At 40.3% G+C, this 18,116-nt stretch overlaps 1 protein-coding gene across 12 annotated transcripts in view; it reads right to left on the bottom strand.

The window, feature by feature from the left end:
* The window catches only part of LOC127009656 (protein PFC0760c-like), a 43,300-nt gene that overhangs the window by 8,189 nt on the left and 16,995 nt on the right, over positions 1–18,116 (bottom strand). For 10 of the 12 annotated variants that reach the window (XM_050882930.1, XM_050882920.1, XM_050882929.1 and 7 more), the window contains 6 exons: positions 12,858–12,996; positions 10,558–10,650; positions 9,418–9,521; positions 6,408–6,527; positions 5,366–5,469; positions 1,244–1,287 (listed from right to left, as the gene is read on the bottom strand). In XM_050882930.1, the coding sequence (XP_050738887.1) occupies positions 12,975–12,996 (22 nt within the window). In that variant the 3' untranslated portion in view covers positions 1,244–1,287; positions 5,366–5,469; positions 6,408–6,527; ... (1 more) ...; positions 10,558–10,650; positions 12,858–12,974. The remainder of the gene's footprint in view (positions 1–1,243; positions 1,288–5,365; positions 5,470–6,407; positions 6,528–9,417; positions 9,522–10,557; positions 10,651–12,857; positions 12,997–18,116) is intronic. The other 2 variants (XM_050882931.1, XM_050882924.1) reach the window with 1 other exon arrangement.

Genomic DNA, 18,116 nt, shown 5'->3' with positions numbered 1-18,116 from the left:
AACGGGCATTTATGCTTTACATCTCCTTCTATGTTCATTCCTTTTGTAAATATTAGATCCAGTTTTGCCAGTTGGTCATTTCCTCTGTATCTAGTTTCTTCCCTCACCCATTGATTAAAGAGATTATTTTCTGCCAAGTCAAGTAGTTTAGCACCCCAATGAATTTTTACTCACTTTAGTTTCAAATTCTTCCCAATTTACTTCTTTACAATTAAAGTCTCCCATCAGAATAACTTTTCTCTCACTTTTAAGTTCTGCGTCAAATTCATTCACTGTGTTTTCTATCATTTCATTATATTTTTCTTTAGTCCAAGATGTTGTGTATGGAGGAACATATGTTTCTATTATTTTCAGTTTTACTTTATTACTTAATATGTATCTGTATGTCTTCCTCAATTTCTTATTGTTAACTTTTTTTTTCCTCCAAGTCTCATACAAACAAATCCCTACCAATTGTTTCTATTCCCTTATCACAGTACAAGGAAATCAGATCTCTTACTCTTCAATCCTCAAAGTTTGGCAAACCCAATCTTTCCAATATCTCATCATATGTCATATCTCTCAACCTTGGCTTCATTTTCATTGCTGCTCTCTCAATTATTCTTTCTACTTCGATCCCTAGTATTCATCTTTGTGTGGAGGCCACACCACTGCTGCATAATCCAATTTTGGTCAAATTACTGACACAATTAGCTTCATCATATCCTCAACCATGTAATGGAATGCTATTCTAATGTTTATAATGGTTATAGGATCTTACATGATCTTACATCTCTTATAATTTTGCCTTCGTTTTTCTCAGGAGATAACACTGTTTTGCAGTACAATGTCTAAATCTTTTTCATCTTGTGCCTTCTTAATTTGATTGCTCTCTATTTTACAATACCAGCTTGGTTTACTGGTTCCTTTGCCCAATTCCAGAACTTTACATTGCTTGACATTGAATTCCACTTTCCACTTTTGCTCCAACAACAAAATTAATCTCAATCTTATTCAGTTCTCTTCTTCCACCACTCTTTGCATCATCAGACACTATCATTATAATTCATTATATAATTCATGTGTTACCTTAAACTGTGGTTGTTTGATAAAGATATAAAGGCTCACATTTGATGTTTATGAAATACTCCAGTAACAAAAATAATGGAACTTCAAATTAATGGAAATTTGTTTAAAAGAAGAAAGTAGTAAGGAGTTAGCTCAGATCTGTTCACTACATCGTGCTTATTGTACATCATCTTACCTGACTGATTGTCGACAGAATTTCTCCCAATGCTGCCTTTGTACCTGTAACGAATGTAGTATTAAGTTTCATGTTTCATCTATGAAAGAGGAGAAAATCACAAGTTCCTGCCAAACACCTATCCTCTATTCTTCCATAACACTCAGCTGTCACCCTCTTCTACAATAAACATCCTCGGTCTATCTTAACCCTTTCGTTGCTAAATCCTCGCAGCAAGGACTAGCTTAACTTACCGGTGGTGCTAAATCCTCGCTACGAGTTCCAGTCGCACTCAAATTTCCCGCGTATGAGTGTGTTCCAACAATATTTCTCACCCCACAGCATTGCCAATTCAGTGGGTTTTCCACTAAATTTGGTAGAAAATCATATCAGCCTAGCGCAGAAAATATACTGACGAGTAACTGCCCGATGTTCTCGTCCATTATAGCGGCATTTTTACATAGCTTCACCAATCACCTGATTGATTTTTTTAACATAGTTGTAAATATTTCAGTTGGCCATACTACCCTGCCCCGCACCACCCTCTGTTGCCTCCCAAGGCTGGCTGCTTGCGTGTACTGCAAGAAATAGCTCAATAGTACAACAAGTTTTATCGACTCTACACAGCACATATGAAATAATACAACAGCATACAAAACTGAATCTTATAGATCTGGGCCTCCTCTTTCCAATGGTGTTTTGTTTTTTAGCTGTGATGAATAGTTTTTGAGATATAGCAGTTAAGAGAGACCAGAGTGCACCTGGAGGTATCATCGCGTCCCTCACCATGTGCAATGAAAGGGTTAATTCAAAATCTGAACTGGAAACCTCTTATCTCCTCTTTTACAAAATCAGCTTCCTCAAGGTTGGGTGTTTTGTATTATCTCTGCCAGTTCTTTTCCCCCTCCCAGATGCTTTCCATATAGAGGGACCTTGTCTGCCCTTGTATGGAGTATGCATCTCATGTGTAGGAGGTGGGCTCCACACACACAGCTCTCTTGAACAGAGTAGAGTCTAGGGCTCTTCTTCTCATCAACTCCCCTCCTCTTACTGACAGTCTCCTTAAATTTCACTGCCATGTTACCTCTCTATCTTCTAGCGATACTTTCATGCTGACTGCTCTTCTGAACTTGCTAACTGCATGCCTCCCCCCCTCCTGCACTCAATTGTCTACTCTAGTTCATCCCTATACTGTCCAAATCCCTTATACAGGGGTTAACCAGCATCTTCATTCTTTCATCCCTTGCACTGGTAATTTCTGGAACAATCTTCCTTCATCTGTATTTCCTACTGCTTATGACTTGAACTCTCTCAAAAGGAGAGTATCGAAACACCTCTCCAGCCGAGATTGATCTCTCTTTTGGCCACTCCTCTAAACTCTTTTTATAGGGGCAGTGTTTGGTGGGCTTTTTTTTTAACATCATTACTTTTTTTGCCCTTGAGCTGCTTCCTTTGCTGTAAAAAAAAAAAAAAAAAAAAAAAGTTGATCCCTCAACCAGTAACAGCTCTTAACCCTTCCATTGCTAAACGCTCGCAGCGAGCGTTAGGCGTATTTGCTGGTGGCGCTAAACGCTTGCTGTGAGCTCCACCTGCACTCAAATCTCCCACGTATGAGAGTGTTCCAACACTATGGACCTGATGGAGTGCCTCCTATTGTCCTTAAAAACTGTGCCTCCGTGCTGTCACCCTGCCTGGTCAAACTCTTTCGCCTCTGCCTGTCAACATCTACCTTTCCTTCTTGGTGGAAGTATGCCTTCATACAGCCTGTGCCTAAGAAGGGTGACCACTCCAATCCCTCAAACTACCGTCCTATAGCTTTACTTTCTTGTCTATCTAAAGCTTTTGAATCAATCCTTAACTGGAAGATTCAAAAGCACCTTTCCACTTCTGACCTTCTATCTGATCACCAGTATGGGTTCCACAAGGGGCGTTCTACTGGTGATCTCCTAGCTTTCTTAACTGACTCTTGGTCATCCTCTCTTAGCCGTTTCGGTGAAACTTTTGCTATTGCGCTGGACATATCAAAAGCTTTTGATAGGGTCTGGCACAAATCTTTGCTTTCTAAACTACCCTCCTACGGTTTCTATCCTTCTCTCTGTACCTTTATCTCCAGTTTCCTTTCTGACCGTTCTATTTCTGCCGTGGTAGACAGTCACTGTTCTTCCCCTAAATCTATTAACAGTGGTGTCCCACAGGGTTCTGTCCTATCTCCCACTCTTTTTCTGTTGTTCATTGATGATCTTCTTTCCGAAACGAACTGTCCTATCCATTCCTACGCCGATGATTCCACTCTGCATTACTCAACTTCTTTTAACAGAAGACCCACCCTTCAGGAACTTAACGACTCAAGGCTGGAGGCTGCAGAACGCTTAGCCTCAGACCTTACTATTATTTCCGATTGGGGCAAGAAGAACCTGGTGTCCTTTAACGCCTCAAAAACACAGTTTCTCCACCTATCCACTCGACACAATCTTCCAAACAACTATCCGCTATTCTTTGACAACACCCAGCTATCACCTTCCTCAACACTAAACATCCTCGGTCTATCCTTAACTCAAAATCTCAACTGGAAACTTCATATCTCATCTCTTACTAAATCAGCTTCCTCCTGGGCGTTCTCCGCCAGTTCTTCTCCCTGCACAGTTGCTGTCCATATACAAGGGCCTTGTCAGCCCTCGTAAGGAGTATGCATCTCATGTGGGGGGCTCCACTCACACAGCTCTTCTGGACAGAGTGGAGGCTAAGGCTCTTCGTCTCATCAGCTCTCCTCCTCATACTGATAGTCTTCTACCTCTTAAATTCTGCCGCAATGTTGCCTCTCTTTCTATCTTCTATTGATATTTCCACGCTGACTGCTCTTCTGAACTTGCTAACTGCATGCCTCCCCCACTCCCACGACCCCGCTGCACTCAACTTTCTACTCATGCTCATCCCTATACTGTCCAAACCCCTTATGCAAGAGTTAACCAGCATCTTCACTCTTTCATCCCTCACGCTGGTAAACTCTGGAACAATCTTCCTTCATCTGTATTTCCTCCTGCCTACGACTTGAACTCTTTCAAGAGGAGGGTATCAGGACACCTCTCCTCCCGTATTTGATCTTCCTTTCGGCCACCTCTTTTGTTTCTTTTTTAGGAGCAGCGAGTAGCGGGCTTTTTTTTATTATTGTTTTCTTTTTTTGTGCCCTTGAGCTGCCTCCTTTGTTGTAAAAAAAAAAAAAAAAAAAAAAAAAAAAAATCTCACGACACAGGATTGCCAATTGAGTGGGTTCTTCACTAAATTTGGTGGAAAATCATATCAGCCCAGCACGGCAAATCTACGGACAAGTAACTGGTGGATGTTCTTGCTCAATATAGCGGCATTTTTGCATAGCTTCACCTATCACCTGACTGATTCTTTGACCAAATAGTTGTAAATATTGCAGTTGGCAATACTCCCTTGCCAGAGTCTGAAGGAGAGATGTCCGCAGTTACCTCAATATGGCTGATCATCCCACACGCACCGACGTAAGTGTTAACATACAACACTCCCTGAACGTGCATGTACATTCGCAAGAGAGGAATACATAACCGACTCCTATGGATCTGGACCTCCTCTTTCCAGTGGTGTTTCTGGTTTTTAGCTGTGATGAATAGTTTTTGAGATACAGAGGTTAAAAGAGACCCCCCATTGGGCTGCCCGACTGCACCTGAGGGGATAGTTGCGTCCGCACCGCGCGCAAGGAAAGGGTTATGTATAATGAAGATGAGAAATTTCGATAATAACCAGAAAGTTTGATGAATTACTGATTAGAAATTGTAAACAGACGGAATGTAAGCATGTTGAACATCACAAAGGAATTTAAGCTGAAATGTATAACTGAGAATTATAAACAGGTTGAATGAGAGCAAGAATGACATAACTAAAGAATTAAAGCTGAAGGTATGATTAGAAAAACCTGCCAAAGCAAGCTATCAGAATCTGAATGGAATGATATTTCTCAAAGGCATAGCAAGATGCATTTTTTATTCATACATTGCAAAGTTTTGGCTTAGCACTGCATTACAGATCATATTACAACTTACTTCTAGTTATAAAAGTATTACATTTTGTTATCTTACTTGAAATGGTCAGTTAAAATAGAACAAAGCTCTGTAATATTACCTGGCCACAAATGTGTAGGTCCTTCTACGGCGCCCAACCTCCATGGACAGAGCATGAGTAGCCTCCTCCACTGCCCGGCGCAGCAAGGGATCTCTAGTTGGGTTCTGAAAATTTCAAGTTAATATTACACATGCGTTTTTTCTCTCAACTTCAACACAGTAAGCTAAAAAAAAAGAAACATTGTGTTCCTTCATAAATCAGTAAGTTCTCATTCCTCTCAAGCTGGTTTCAACATGGACAAAAATCATGAAATGTTTCTTTATAGCTGAATTTCCTACATAAAAAGGTACTACAGCCCGTCCGCATTATGTACATGAATGCTCTCTGCCTGGGAGAAAGTTCTTTCCTGCCTCAATTTTCTCCTTTTCCTTAAAATAAACAAAAATAACAAATAGTATGTACAGGTAACTCTCAATTTACGCAAGTATTGTGTCCTTGAAGAGGTCGCGTAAATCAAAAACAATGTAAATCAAAAAAGAGGAAGGTTTCTATCGAAAAATAAATACTCACTTTATTCAGTGGAGAGAGAGAGAGGGTACTGTATAAATGTGCGTCTTCACAGGCAACACTCCCTGAACGTGCCTGTACTTTTGCAGAAGAGGCTTACATTACTGAATCATATAGATCTTGGCCTCCTCTTTCCAATGATGTTTTTGTTTTTTAGTTGTGATGAATAGTTTTTGAGATACAGAGGTTAAAAGAGCGAGCACTAGCGTCACTTGCTGGTGGTGCTAAAAGCTCGCTGCGAGCACCAGTCGCACTCACAGCAAAAAACACCCCCTGAACGTGCCTGTACCTTCGCAGGAGAGGCTTACATAACCGAATCTTATAGATCTTGGCCTCCTCTTTCAAATGGTGTTTTTGTTTTGTAACTGTGATGAATAGTTTTTGAGGTATAGCGGTTAAAAGAGATCCCCTTCCCCCGTTGGGGTTCCCAAGCGCACATGAGGGGATAGTCTCGTTGCGAGCGCTTAGCAATGAAAGGGTTAAAGATGAAATGATTGATGACTTACATAAACAATGGTAAAAAGCATTGACTAACCTTCTTTCCATCACAAATAATTTTCTTATAGGTATCATGTTGCTTGAAGGTCCTAAGATTACTGCAGGTAACCCAAGCTCTTGTCACAGGGTCGCCAAAAAAAGTTACATGGTAGGAAGTCTGTGAATAGGTTTAATATTTTTATCAGAGGTTTTATTTCTACAAAAAGCAAAATATGTCTATATTTCAGGGGAAAACAATTATGAACATAATACTGCATAAGAAGCAATTGTCAAAAAAAGAAAAAAGGGAAAAGGGAAAGGTAATATAAAACAAGTAAGATGCCAGGTTAGAGGCTTTGAGATAATACGACAAGGTGATGGAAATTTTGTCAGGAAATACTAGTATGTAAAATACAATGAAAATAAAAACATGGTCTTGGAATGTTGTGGAGTAAGAGAATACCCAAAGGAAAATTTGGGAAAATTGGAGGGAATTAATGATATAACATTGTGAAAGGAAGTAAGGCTCTCACAGAAAAATAAATAAGGTAATTATAATCATCTAATGAATGAAAGAGAAACAATTGTGACATCTTAAGGAATGTTATGTTACCAGTAGACATCTAAGTAAACAGGGTGCTAAAGAGAGACAAAAGGTAAGAAGAGCAGTGAAGAGCCTGAGGGCAGGCAGACCCCTGGGATTAGATTGTATAACAGCAGAATTTTTTTTACAGCACAGAGCAACTCAAGGGCAACAAAAAGAAGATGTAGTAAATACAAAGCCTGCTAACTGTTGCTCCCATATAGCGAAAAGTATAGAGTGGCCAAAAGAGAGGTCAATTTCGGATGGAGAGGTGTCTTGATACACTCTTCATGAAAGAGGTCAAGTCATAGGCAGGAAAAAATACAGACGAAGGAAGGCTGTTCCAGAGTTTACCAGCGTGAGGGATGAAAGAGTGAAGATGCTGGTTAACTCGTGCATAAGGGATTTGGACAGTAAAGGGATGAGCTTGAGCAGAAAGTTGTGTACAGCAGGGCCACGGGAGGGGGGGAGTCATGCAGTTAGCAAGTTCAGAAGAGCAGTCAGCATGAAAATATCGATAGAAGATAGAAAGAGATGCAACATGGCGATAGAATTTAACCCGGTAGCAGCGAAGGGCCAAATTTGTGGCTTTACCGTGTAGCAGCAACGGGCAAATTTGTGCCATGATTTAAACCCCCCAAAATAGATGGTACATAAACTGATCACAAATGCTTTGATATATAATATGAAATGGTTTATGTGAGTGATGATTTTTTCTCATTTGTCTCGCTTAGAGGGACCATTAAGAAACATGATCCCTGCTGCTACCGGGTTAAGAGGTAGAAGGCTGTCAGTAAGAGGAGGGGAGGTGATGAGACGAAGAGCCTTAGACTCCACTCTGTCCAAGAGAGATGTGTGAGTGGAGCCCCCCTACACATGAGATGCATACTCCATATGAGGGCAGACAAGGCTTTTATATGTGGAAAGCATCTGTGTGGGGGAGAAGAACTAGCAGAGACAATTCAGAGAAAGCATCTGTGTGGGGGAGAAGAACTGGCGGAGACAATTCAGAACGCCCAACCTCAAGGAAGCTGATTTAGTGAGAGAGGAGATGTGAAGTTTCCAGTTGAGATTTTGAGCTAAGGAGAGACCGAGGATATTTAGTGTTGAAGGTGACAGATGAGTGTTATCGAAGAATAGGGGATAAGTGTTTGGAATATTGTGTTGAGTTGATTAGTGGAAAAACTGAGTTTTTGAGGCATTGAAGGACACAAGGTTCCTTTTACCCCAATCGGAAATGATAGCAAGGTCTGAGCTTAACCCCTTCACTCCGGCGACGCCAACGTCGGCGTCCGACAGGCGTCTGACGGCGTCACCGTATGGAAAGGGTTAGTCCTCTTATAAACCTCTTAATCCTCTTCCATTTCCTCTTAATCCTTTTCTAAACCTCTTAAGGGGAAATGGTAGAGGATTAAGAGAAATTTAGAGGAGGATTGAGAGGTTTAGAAGAGGATTAATCCTCTTCCGTTTCCTCTTGACCCTTTCCATACCGTGACGCCGACGTCTGCATCACGGATGGAAAGGGTTAAGCATTCTTCAGCCTCCAGTCTGGAGTCTTGCAATTCCTGTTGAGAGGGTCTTCTGTTGAAAGAAGTTGAATAATGCAGAGTGGAGTCGTCAGCGTATGAGTGGATGGGACAGTTTGTTATGGAAAGATCATTGATGAATAACAGGAAGAGTTGGTGATAGGACAGAGCTTTGTGGGACACCACTGTTGATAGGTGCTGAAGTATGTGGGAGAAAATATGGCAAGGATATTCTTGTAAACATCCTTTTAAACAGGGGATGGTGCCAGTTAGTAATGAAATAGTTTCCCTCTATGAATATAAAGGGAGGGTGAGTAAGGATTAATTACACCCTTGCAGCATCATGTGTGTAAAATTTATGTATTTTCATGCTGGATAATGGAGAGTTGTGTGGGTAAATTTTACGCATTTATTTTCTATGCCAGTTCTCGCCATTGAATTGAGTGGGCTGTAGGTGGATAGGAAGTGTCCTACCCCATCTTAGGATGACTCAACAAGGGTTTTAGGAATATCAGTGTATCTTTGGCCCCATGTTGCTGCGAAATGAGGCCCTTGATGGAGGATGCTTTTGTGGAGATGGTCAGTTTCTAAGAGAGGCTTTAGGAGCACAAGGGGAGAGGGAGAGGGGGGATTGTGGGGAAGCATTATTTCCACACTGCCATATCTATGGAAGATGTAATAAAATGTTGACATTTCCCGCCACTTCGCATAGCAACACTGCAGAATCACCCGCCTTCGTCTTGTCATGATCATCACCAGGTTAGTGGTCGCTGATATGAAAACAACGACTGTGAAAGCGGATCAAGGTGATGGTAATGCCTGTTACCAGGTTGGTAGGGCCTTTGGTTAGGGTGCATACTAAATGACTGTGAAAGCGGCCCTTAATAATAAAGGCTCAAAGAAACTACAGACAACTACAATTTTTTACTGCAACTTTGAAGATGATTGATAATACTTACAACAATTGTCCCAGTGCTGTTGAGCCAATCATACCTCTTGTAGTCAGGATCAACGTCAACCATAGCTGGCCACATGGGGCTTCCAGGCACCTGAGCCCATACCACTGTGGAATACAAAAGGATAAACATGGGTATAAAAGAAGACTACAAGAGACCTTACAGGATGGCTCACACAAGGTATATAGCTCCTGAATGCAGGTTATTCATGAACTTCTCAACCATAAATATATCTAACCTCCATTTAAAACATCCAATTGTGCTTGCCTCAACTATATATCTCCTCATTTTGTTCCACTCGTCTTCCACTCTGTTTGTAATCCAGTTCTTGCCTATTTCCTTCCTGAACCTGAATATATCAAACTTATACCTGTTGCTGTGTGGTCTTACATATGTTTTAAATATAAGGAGTTCATCTAAATCGCCCTAACCTATCCTAATCTAAATGCAAACCTTCTTTCTTTCAATTCCTTTTATCTTCCCTTACTCTTTCCTTATACCCTCCCAGAAAGTGATGCATTTAACCCCTTCAACACGAGGACACGTATATTGCGTCCTTGTGTCCACCGTACCATATCCGAGGACGTGCATACTGCGTCCTGGCTCACTTTAGCCAATATGCGAGTTATTTTATCTCTATATTTATGCTTACATCTCAAAATCATCAATTAATTTGTTTCTTTATGTGCACCATTTAATTCTGCATGTTTTCATACATAATACATGATGATTATGTTGAGTTTATGGCTGAAAACTTGTTATATTCAATAGCAGCATGTGAAATTTGGCACGTAAGGCGATCCCGGATATGGTGCGGGGCGCTGTTTTCACCTAGCTGTAGTGAGTTTCTCTACGTGCACCATTTAATTCTGCATGTTTTCATATATATTACATGAAGATTATGTTGAGTTTATGGCTGAAAAGTTGTTATATTCAACAGCGACATTTGAAATTTGGCGCGCGTGGCGATCTCGAATATGGTGCGGGGCGCTGTTTTTGCCCAGCCGTAGTGAAGGGGTTAAAATAAATCACTGAAGACATTATGATTCAATAACCACAGTAACCAATGTTAACAAAGCTACACATAAAGCCTATGAAAAGACTTCTACACATATTTCAACATCAACTCCTCAAGACTCTTACCTGACCCTGCTACAAACTGGTGTTCATAGTATATGTAACTTTCTTTTGCATTCCATTCCTCTTCTGGTACTTGACAATTGTTTTTTCCTGGGACTAAAAAAAACTTGTCAAAAGTGACCAAAATATTGTGGACAAATTAATAAATAAATGATACAAATAAATGAATCACAGTGTCCAAGAAGTGCAGTGAGCTACACATGCAATTATATTGAGTAGCCTAAAACTGATAAATTGGAAATTAACACATAACTGAGGTGATTCTTATGTAAAGCTTATTATTACCTTCCTGCAGTGAGGACCTCTCTCTAGGTTTAAAGGAAGCACAGATACCTACTCCTTACAACCTTACTTATGATGAGTGGCACAATTCCAGCTGTGATTCATACTAATAAGAAGTGTCATAAGTGCAGCAAGAGTGCTTACTCATCAAATTGATGCCTCATGATTTATAAAAGTGATTTAGCTCACACCTGCAGTGTGGAAAAATCAGTGATTTTTTTTTTTCTCTTGTGATTATTACTTGATTTGTAACACATTTTCATTTGATGACAACTCAAGATAAGATTCTTTAATATCGGTGTTTAGCGTTAGTTTGGCTGATGTGTTGGATCAGGCTTACAGTAATCAGTGTTGTGGGAGATACACACCAACTTGAAGCTAAAAAAAAAAAGGATTTAGAATATATATATATATATATATATATATATATATATATATATATATATATATATATATATATATATATATATATATATATATATATATATATATATATATATATATATATATATATATATATATATATATATATATATATATATATATATATATATATATATATATATATATATATATATATATATATATATATATATTTATTTCTATGGAAGATTTAAAAACTGACAGATGGCTTACTTATACCATTTACACAAATGAGAAAGATTTTTGAGATGTGTAAGTTATTTGTGTCAAGATTTGAGGTCTGAAAATGGAAAGACATGCATGAATTCTTTTTTTTTACCATACTTTTCAAACTCCACCACCCTCAGAGCCTCCCTCCCACCATCAACAACAATAAATATTAGAGAGGGGATGGCCCAAAAACAATAAGGGAGATAATGAGTAATGTTAACTGATGCTGAGTTTGTATGGCAAATTACTTACTGCCTTGGTGCCAGCTCCATTCCTACAACCTCTATTAGTGGTAAATTTACTCCAGGACAAATTAGTGTCTGCAGCATCAGGTTATCCCATATTATTTTGTACCAATAGGAGACCAGTCAAAAGTTAGTGAGAGAGAGATATTAGAAACACTGGGAGGATGAAAAGATAGCTAAGTCAAATTCTATACCACTATATATATATATATATATATATATATATATATATATATATATATATATAGATATATATATATATATATATATATATATATATATGTGAGGATGAAAAGATAGCTAAGTCAAAGACTCTACCACTATATATATAAATATATATATATATATATATATATATATATATATATATATATATATATATATATATATATATATATATATATATATGTGTGTGTGTGTGTGTGTGCGTGTGTGTGTGTGTGTGACTACTAAATCTAACTATTTCATGAAAAATAATGAATATATATTTCTTACAGTAAGGTACTAAATCTTACTAAGTAAAAGAAGGAAGCTTGGTTGTCAAACTGTAAGAAAACGTGAATGAAAATCTTGCTAGGAAAGAAAACAAAACTTAAATTTGAATAACTGATGATGAAAAATCATGAAATTTTCAGTGGGTGCATATGATGCCGCAAGCACAAAGAAGACTGTTTAGTTCCAAGAGAAACATCTTAAACAACCCCACTCACCCCTAGCTTTAACCCTCACAACCAACTCACTATGAAACCAAACAAAATATCAAGGGTCAGATTCATCAAACTATTCACGAGGCCTCTCGTTGATAAGCCTTCTAGTAATCCTGTTCACTAAGAATGCTCCTTGTGCTTAGGCAGCTCTGATGGAAATGAAAGGAGTGACAGTCAATTCTTTCATCGTCATCGGGGCCACCTAAAGATAATGAGCGTTTGTAGTAGAGAGAATTACCAAAAGGCTTACCAACGAGGTCTTGTAAATGGTTTGATGAATACCTTCGACCCTGAATCCAGAAAATAAAGGAACAAACTTAAAAAGATAGATCTTTTTATTGGCTTCACATATTACTTTTCTTTCCAATAATTGCAGTTACAAAAAGTGCAGGAGCTAACTGTGCATTATATTAGAACAAATCTTTGATATACATACCAGGCAGCATTGTACAGTACCACCTGTCAGGCAGTGTGGCTGGATCAAGGATGTGTGTTAATTTGCGCCATTTTGAGCACCTATCACACTGGACCCACGTGTCTCTGTCCACAGAGTTCAGTAAATGCAAAACACTCTCCTGAGGAATAAAACAAGAACACTTACACAGAGCACAATGACTTTCTTGTTATCAACTAGATTCAGAAAAATGATTAACTTATAATAAGGATATGTTACGACTTGACTGTCATATTCAAAGTGCTTCGCTCATTGTTAAAAGTTTTATGGCTGAATTTCCAAGACAGGCGGGGAAAAAAGTGAGTTCCTTTCACTTTGCATTTCTCATTAACCTGGCAAAATCTAAGAAAGTATGTAGGAAGAGAAGTGAACTTCATTTGATAAACTATAAAGGACTGATATGGTAATATTTTGAGGTTTTACATCATTGTGAAAACACGACACAAATTCAAATAGAAAATGCTGCAAGGTGTTGAATGGACTCTCCTCTGCTACTTTCCTGTTTTTGCACTTCCTTTTGCAGCAGTCAATCCTGTCACTGTCCTACCTCCCTCCATGTATTCTTTATTCTTACCTACCCATCTATCCATTTGTCTCCCTGACATCAACTCTCCCATTTGACTCATAGACACCCAGTTCACAGAATCGCTATCCTTCATTCTCATAGCAAGACAAGCCAACTTTCATAAATTATTCTCTACACATTCCCCTGTTTATACTATGCATAATGTGCTCTCTTATCCACGCTATATCTCCTAATCTGCATTACTCACTAAGTACAATATAAAAGGTAAGTACACACATGGCTTTCCATGCTGACATCACCATACCAAATTACCGCTGCCTGCCTCAAATTTCTTCCTCATGGCACTTACACCACACACACATGCTCTCTCTCTCTCTCTCTCTCTCTCTCTCTCTCTCTCTCTCTCTCTCTCTCTCTCTCTCTCTCACACACGAGAATGGAATAAACTCCCACCTTCATTGGTCCAGTCTTGTACTATTAACACATTTAAAAACAAGCTCAGCCGCCACTTCCTTCAACTTGATATTCACTAATGTCGAAATGCAGTCTTGGTGGCATTAAACATGTGCATGGCCACACCCTCTAGGAGTAGGTAGGAAGACACCAACCGAAACAGGCGTAAGCCACTCCCGGTGATGTATATACAGGAAGCGAGGAGGGTGCTGCAAGCCCACCCAAGATCCTTCCCGTGTTCCTCACTTTGTTTCCCTATTGTCTCATCAACACCAGAGAGTAGTTCAGCATGCTCACTAAAGACAGATCCTTCTTCTTTCCACACCACACTACATACACACAACACACACCATTTCCCAAAAATTTTCAAATTCAAAATGGCAAAACTTACTATAGCCTCAGAGTCTCCGCCTGGGGTGGGACCACAATTTCCCCCTGAGAGGACTCCCCTTTTGGCTTACAACCCGAGAGGTGTCTTGATAACTCCTTAAATTTCTTCTTTATCAACTTCTGCAACATTCGTGGTCTTTGTTCTAATTTCCCATCTGTGGAACACCATCTCTCCTCCACTAAACCTCACCTTCTTTTCCTCACCAAAACACAGGTCTCAGGGGCTACTGACAGCAATCTCTACTCTGTTCCCTTCTACTATCTTTATCCTGTTTCATTCCAAAGCTGGATGTTGCATCTACAAACGCAATGACATCACTTGCTCTCGTGCCCACGACCTTGACTCTTCTGAATTTTCCACCATCCGGACAGGACTTCATAGTCACTCTATCACTAAATACATCTGTGCTGTTTATCTCTCACCTAATTCTACCAACAATGTAAAATTCTTTGACTAATTGAATTACAAGGTGGAGCACATTTTGACTCACTCTCCCTCTGCTGAAATCTCCATCCTAGGAGATTTCAATGTTCACCACCAGCTTTGGCTTTCATCCTCTTACACTGACCAGCCTGGTAAACAAGCCTTCAACTTTGCTCTCCTCAACGATCTAGAGCAGTTGGTTCAGCACCCCACACGTATTCCTGACCACCTTGAAGACACACCTATCATTATAGGCCTCTTCCTAACTTCTAATACTTCAGCTTATTCTATTAAACTGTTCTCTCCATTGGGCTCCTCCAATCAGAACCTTATTTCTGTATCCTGCCCTATCGCTCCTGTACAGCCTCTGGATTGGGGGCATTTGGTCATGGTGCCGCAACTGCGAGGTCATGTGGCACACAGCCTCTGGACCCACCGAAGAGGCAATGCTTCAGTCATTTTGCTTTAGCTCGATGGGACGACCTGAGGTTGTACTTTTCCGATTTCCCGTGGAGTGATGACTGCTTCCAGGAGAGAGACCCCTCTGAGTGTGCCCAGTGCATCACAGAGGTGATTGTCTCTGGAATGGAGGCACATATTCCACATTCTTTTTATACCCCCAATCTCTCTCTCTCTCTTTTTTTTTTTTACGTCGCGGCCTATTGCGCCGGTGGGCTTCTTCCCGGTGGAGCCTGATGGTCAGCCCAAGGCTTCTTTCCCGGTGGGGCCTGATGGTCGGCCCAGCCCGTTCTGGCGCAGGCGAGTGTTTATAGTGGCGCCACCTTGCATTGGCTCATGCTGCCCTCCCGGAACTCATCTTTAATCCTAGAATCTAGAGTCCGGGTTGATAGGTGGTCTTCTGGACAGCATGTGGGTAGTTTTAAGCCACTCGGCGGCGGCTGAAAAATTCCAGCTTGGTGACACCGGGCGGGGATTGAACTCGCGTCCTCCTGAACGCGGTGCCGTCACTCTGTCGACTCAGCCACCGCCTCCCCTGCTAAAATGTCTTGGTTCAATCACGCTTGTTCTTGTGCTATCAAAGATAGAGACAGTTTTTAAAAAAGGTATCAGGGCCTTCACATTCCTGCAGATCATGATCTTTACATTTCTGCCCGGAATAATGCTAGATCTATTCTCCGACTAACCAAAAACTCTTTTATTAATAGAAAGTGCCACAACCTTCTCTAATTCTTCCAGAGACTTCTGGCACCTAGCCAAAAATATCTCCTCCAATTTCACTTCTTCATCTTTCCCCCCTCTCCTTAATCCTGATGGCAGCATTGCCGTCACATCTATCGCTAAGGCTGAACTCTTTGCTCAAACTTTCTCTAAAAACTCCACTCATGATGATTCAGGGCATATTCCTCAAACTAATCTCCCCTCTGACTCCACTATGCCTGTTATTAAGATTCTTAAGAATGACATTTTCTATGCCCTCTCTGGTCTCAATCCTCAGATGGCTTATGGGCCTGATGGAGTGCGTCCTATTGTCGTTAAAAAATTGTGCTTCAATGCTGACACCATGCCTGGTGAAACTCTTTCGTCTTTGCCTTTCAACATCTACTTTTCCTTCCTGCTGGAAGTACGCCTACATACAGACTATGCCTAAGAAGGGTGACTGCTCCAATCTCTCAAACTACTGTCCTATAGCTTTACTTTTCTGTCTTTCTAAAGCTTTTGAATCGATCCTTAACCGAAAGATTCATAAGCATCTATCCACTACTGACTTCCTTTCTGATCGCTAGTATGGGTTCCGCAAGGAGTTGTTCTACTGGTGATCTTGCTTTCTTAACTGACTCCTGGTCATCCTCTCTTAGCCATTTCGGTGAAACTTTCTCAGTTGCGCTAGACATATCGAAAGCTTTCGATAGAGTCTGGCACAACTCTTTGCTTTCTAAACTACCCTCCTACGGATTCTATCCCTCTCTCTGTACCTTTATCTCTAGTTTCCTTTCCAGCCGTTCTATCTTTACCATGGTAGACGGTCACTGTTCTTCCCCTAAACCTACCAACAGTGGTGTTCCACAGGGCTCTGTCCTATCACCCACTCTCTCCCTGTTATTTCATCAATGATCTTCTTTCCAAAACAAACTGTTCTATCCACTCATACGCTGATGACTCTACTCTACATTATCCAACGTCTTTCAACAGAAGACCCTCTCAACAGGACTTAAAGACTCCAGACTGGAGGCTGCAGAATGCTTAACCACAAACCTTGCTATCATTTACGATTGAGACAGAAGGAACCTGGTGTCCTTCAATGCCTCAAAACCTCATTTCTCCACCTATCAACTCAACACAATCTTCCAAACACCTATCCCCTATTCTTTGACAACACTCAGCTGTCACCTTCTTCAACACTAAATACCCTCGGTCTATCCTTAACTCAAAATCTTAACTGGAAACTTCACATCTCTTCTCTCATTATATCTGCTTCCTCGAGGCTGGGCGTTCTGTATCGTCTCCACCAGTTCTTTTCCCTCACGCAATTGCTATCCATGTACAGGGTCTTGTCCACCCTCATATGGAGTATGCATCTCACGTGTGGGGGGGGGCTACACACACACACAGCTCTCTTGGACAGGGTAGAGTCTAAGGCTTTTCGTCTCATCAACTCCTCTCCTCTACGTACCTCTTAAATTCTGATACAGTGTTACCTCTCTTTCTATCTTCTATTGATATTTTTACACTGAGTGCTCATCTGAGCTTGCTAACTGCATGCGACTTTCTACTCAAGCTCATCCCTATACTGCCCAAATCCCTTAGGCAAGAGTTAACCAGCATCTTCACTCTTACATCCCTCATGCTGGTAAACTCTGGAACAATCTTCCTTCATCTGTATTTCCTCCTGCCTACAACTTGAACTCTTTCAAGAAGAGAGTATCAGAACACCTCTCTTCCTAAAACTGACCTCTCTTTTGGCCACTCCTCTCAACTCTTTTTATAGGAGCAGTGATTTGCAGGCTTTTTTTATTATTGTTCTTTTTTTTTTGCCCTTGAGCTATTTCCTTGAAAAAAAATAATAAATAAATAAAATAAAATAAAATAAATAAAAAATAAAAAAATAGCCCCAGGACACCAAGAAGGTGCATATACATATACACACAAATACATTAAGCCATACATAATGCCTTGGAATGCCTTAATATTAATTTTGCAACAAGATGGTAAGGGTGAAATGGTAACGGTGAGGTGCCGAGGGTAGCAGCGCTGGTAAACAAAGCAAAGTCTGAGGCACAGCATGTGCCTTCCACAGTGCCCTTCCAGAAGTTATAATGTTTACAATACATTTTCATCACTTGTCCCTGTTTTCTTCTGTTTTGTTTGTCTGACTGACAGGTGTCAGCATGGTATGATGGTGGTGGTGTGGTGGCAAGGGCAGCGGAGTTTATAAATAAAGTATGAGGTACACTTTATTCCTTCCACATGTTATTGTGTTATTCTACAT

This window comes from Eriocheir sinensis, chromosome 41 (genome assembly GCF_024679095.1).
Source record: "Eriocheir sinensis breed Jianghai 21 chromosome 41, ASM2467909v1, whole genome shotgun sequence".
Taxonomy (NCBI): domain Eukaryota; kingdom Metazoa; phylum Arthropoda; class Malacostraca; order Decapoda; family Varunidae; genus Eriocheir; species Eriocheir sinensis.
Note: the sequence above shows the minus strand (reverse complement) of the source record. Positions and strands in the feature narration are given on the sequence as shown.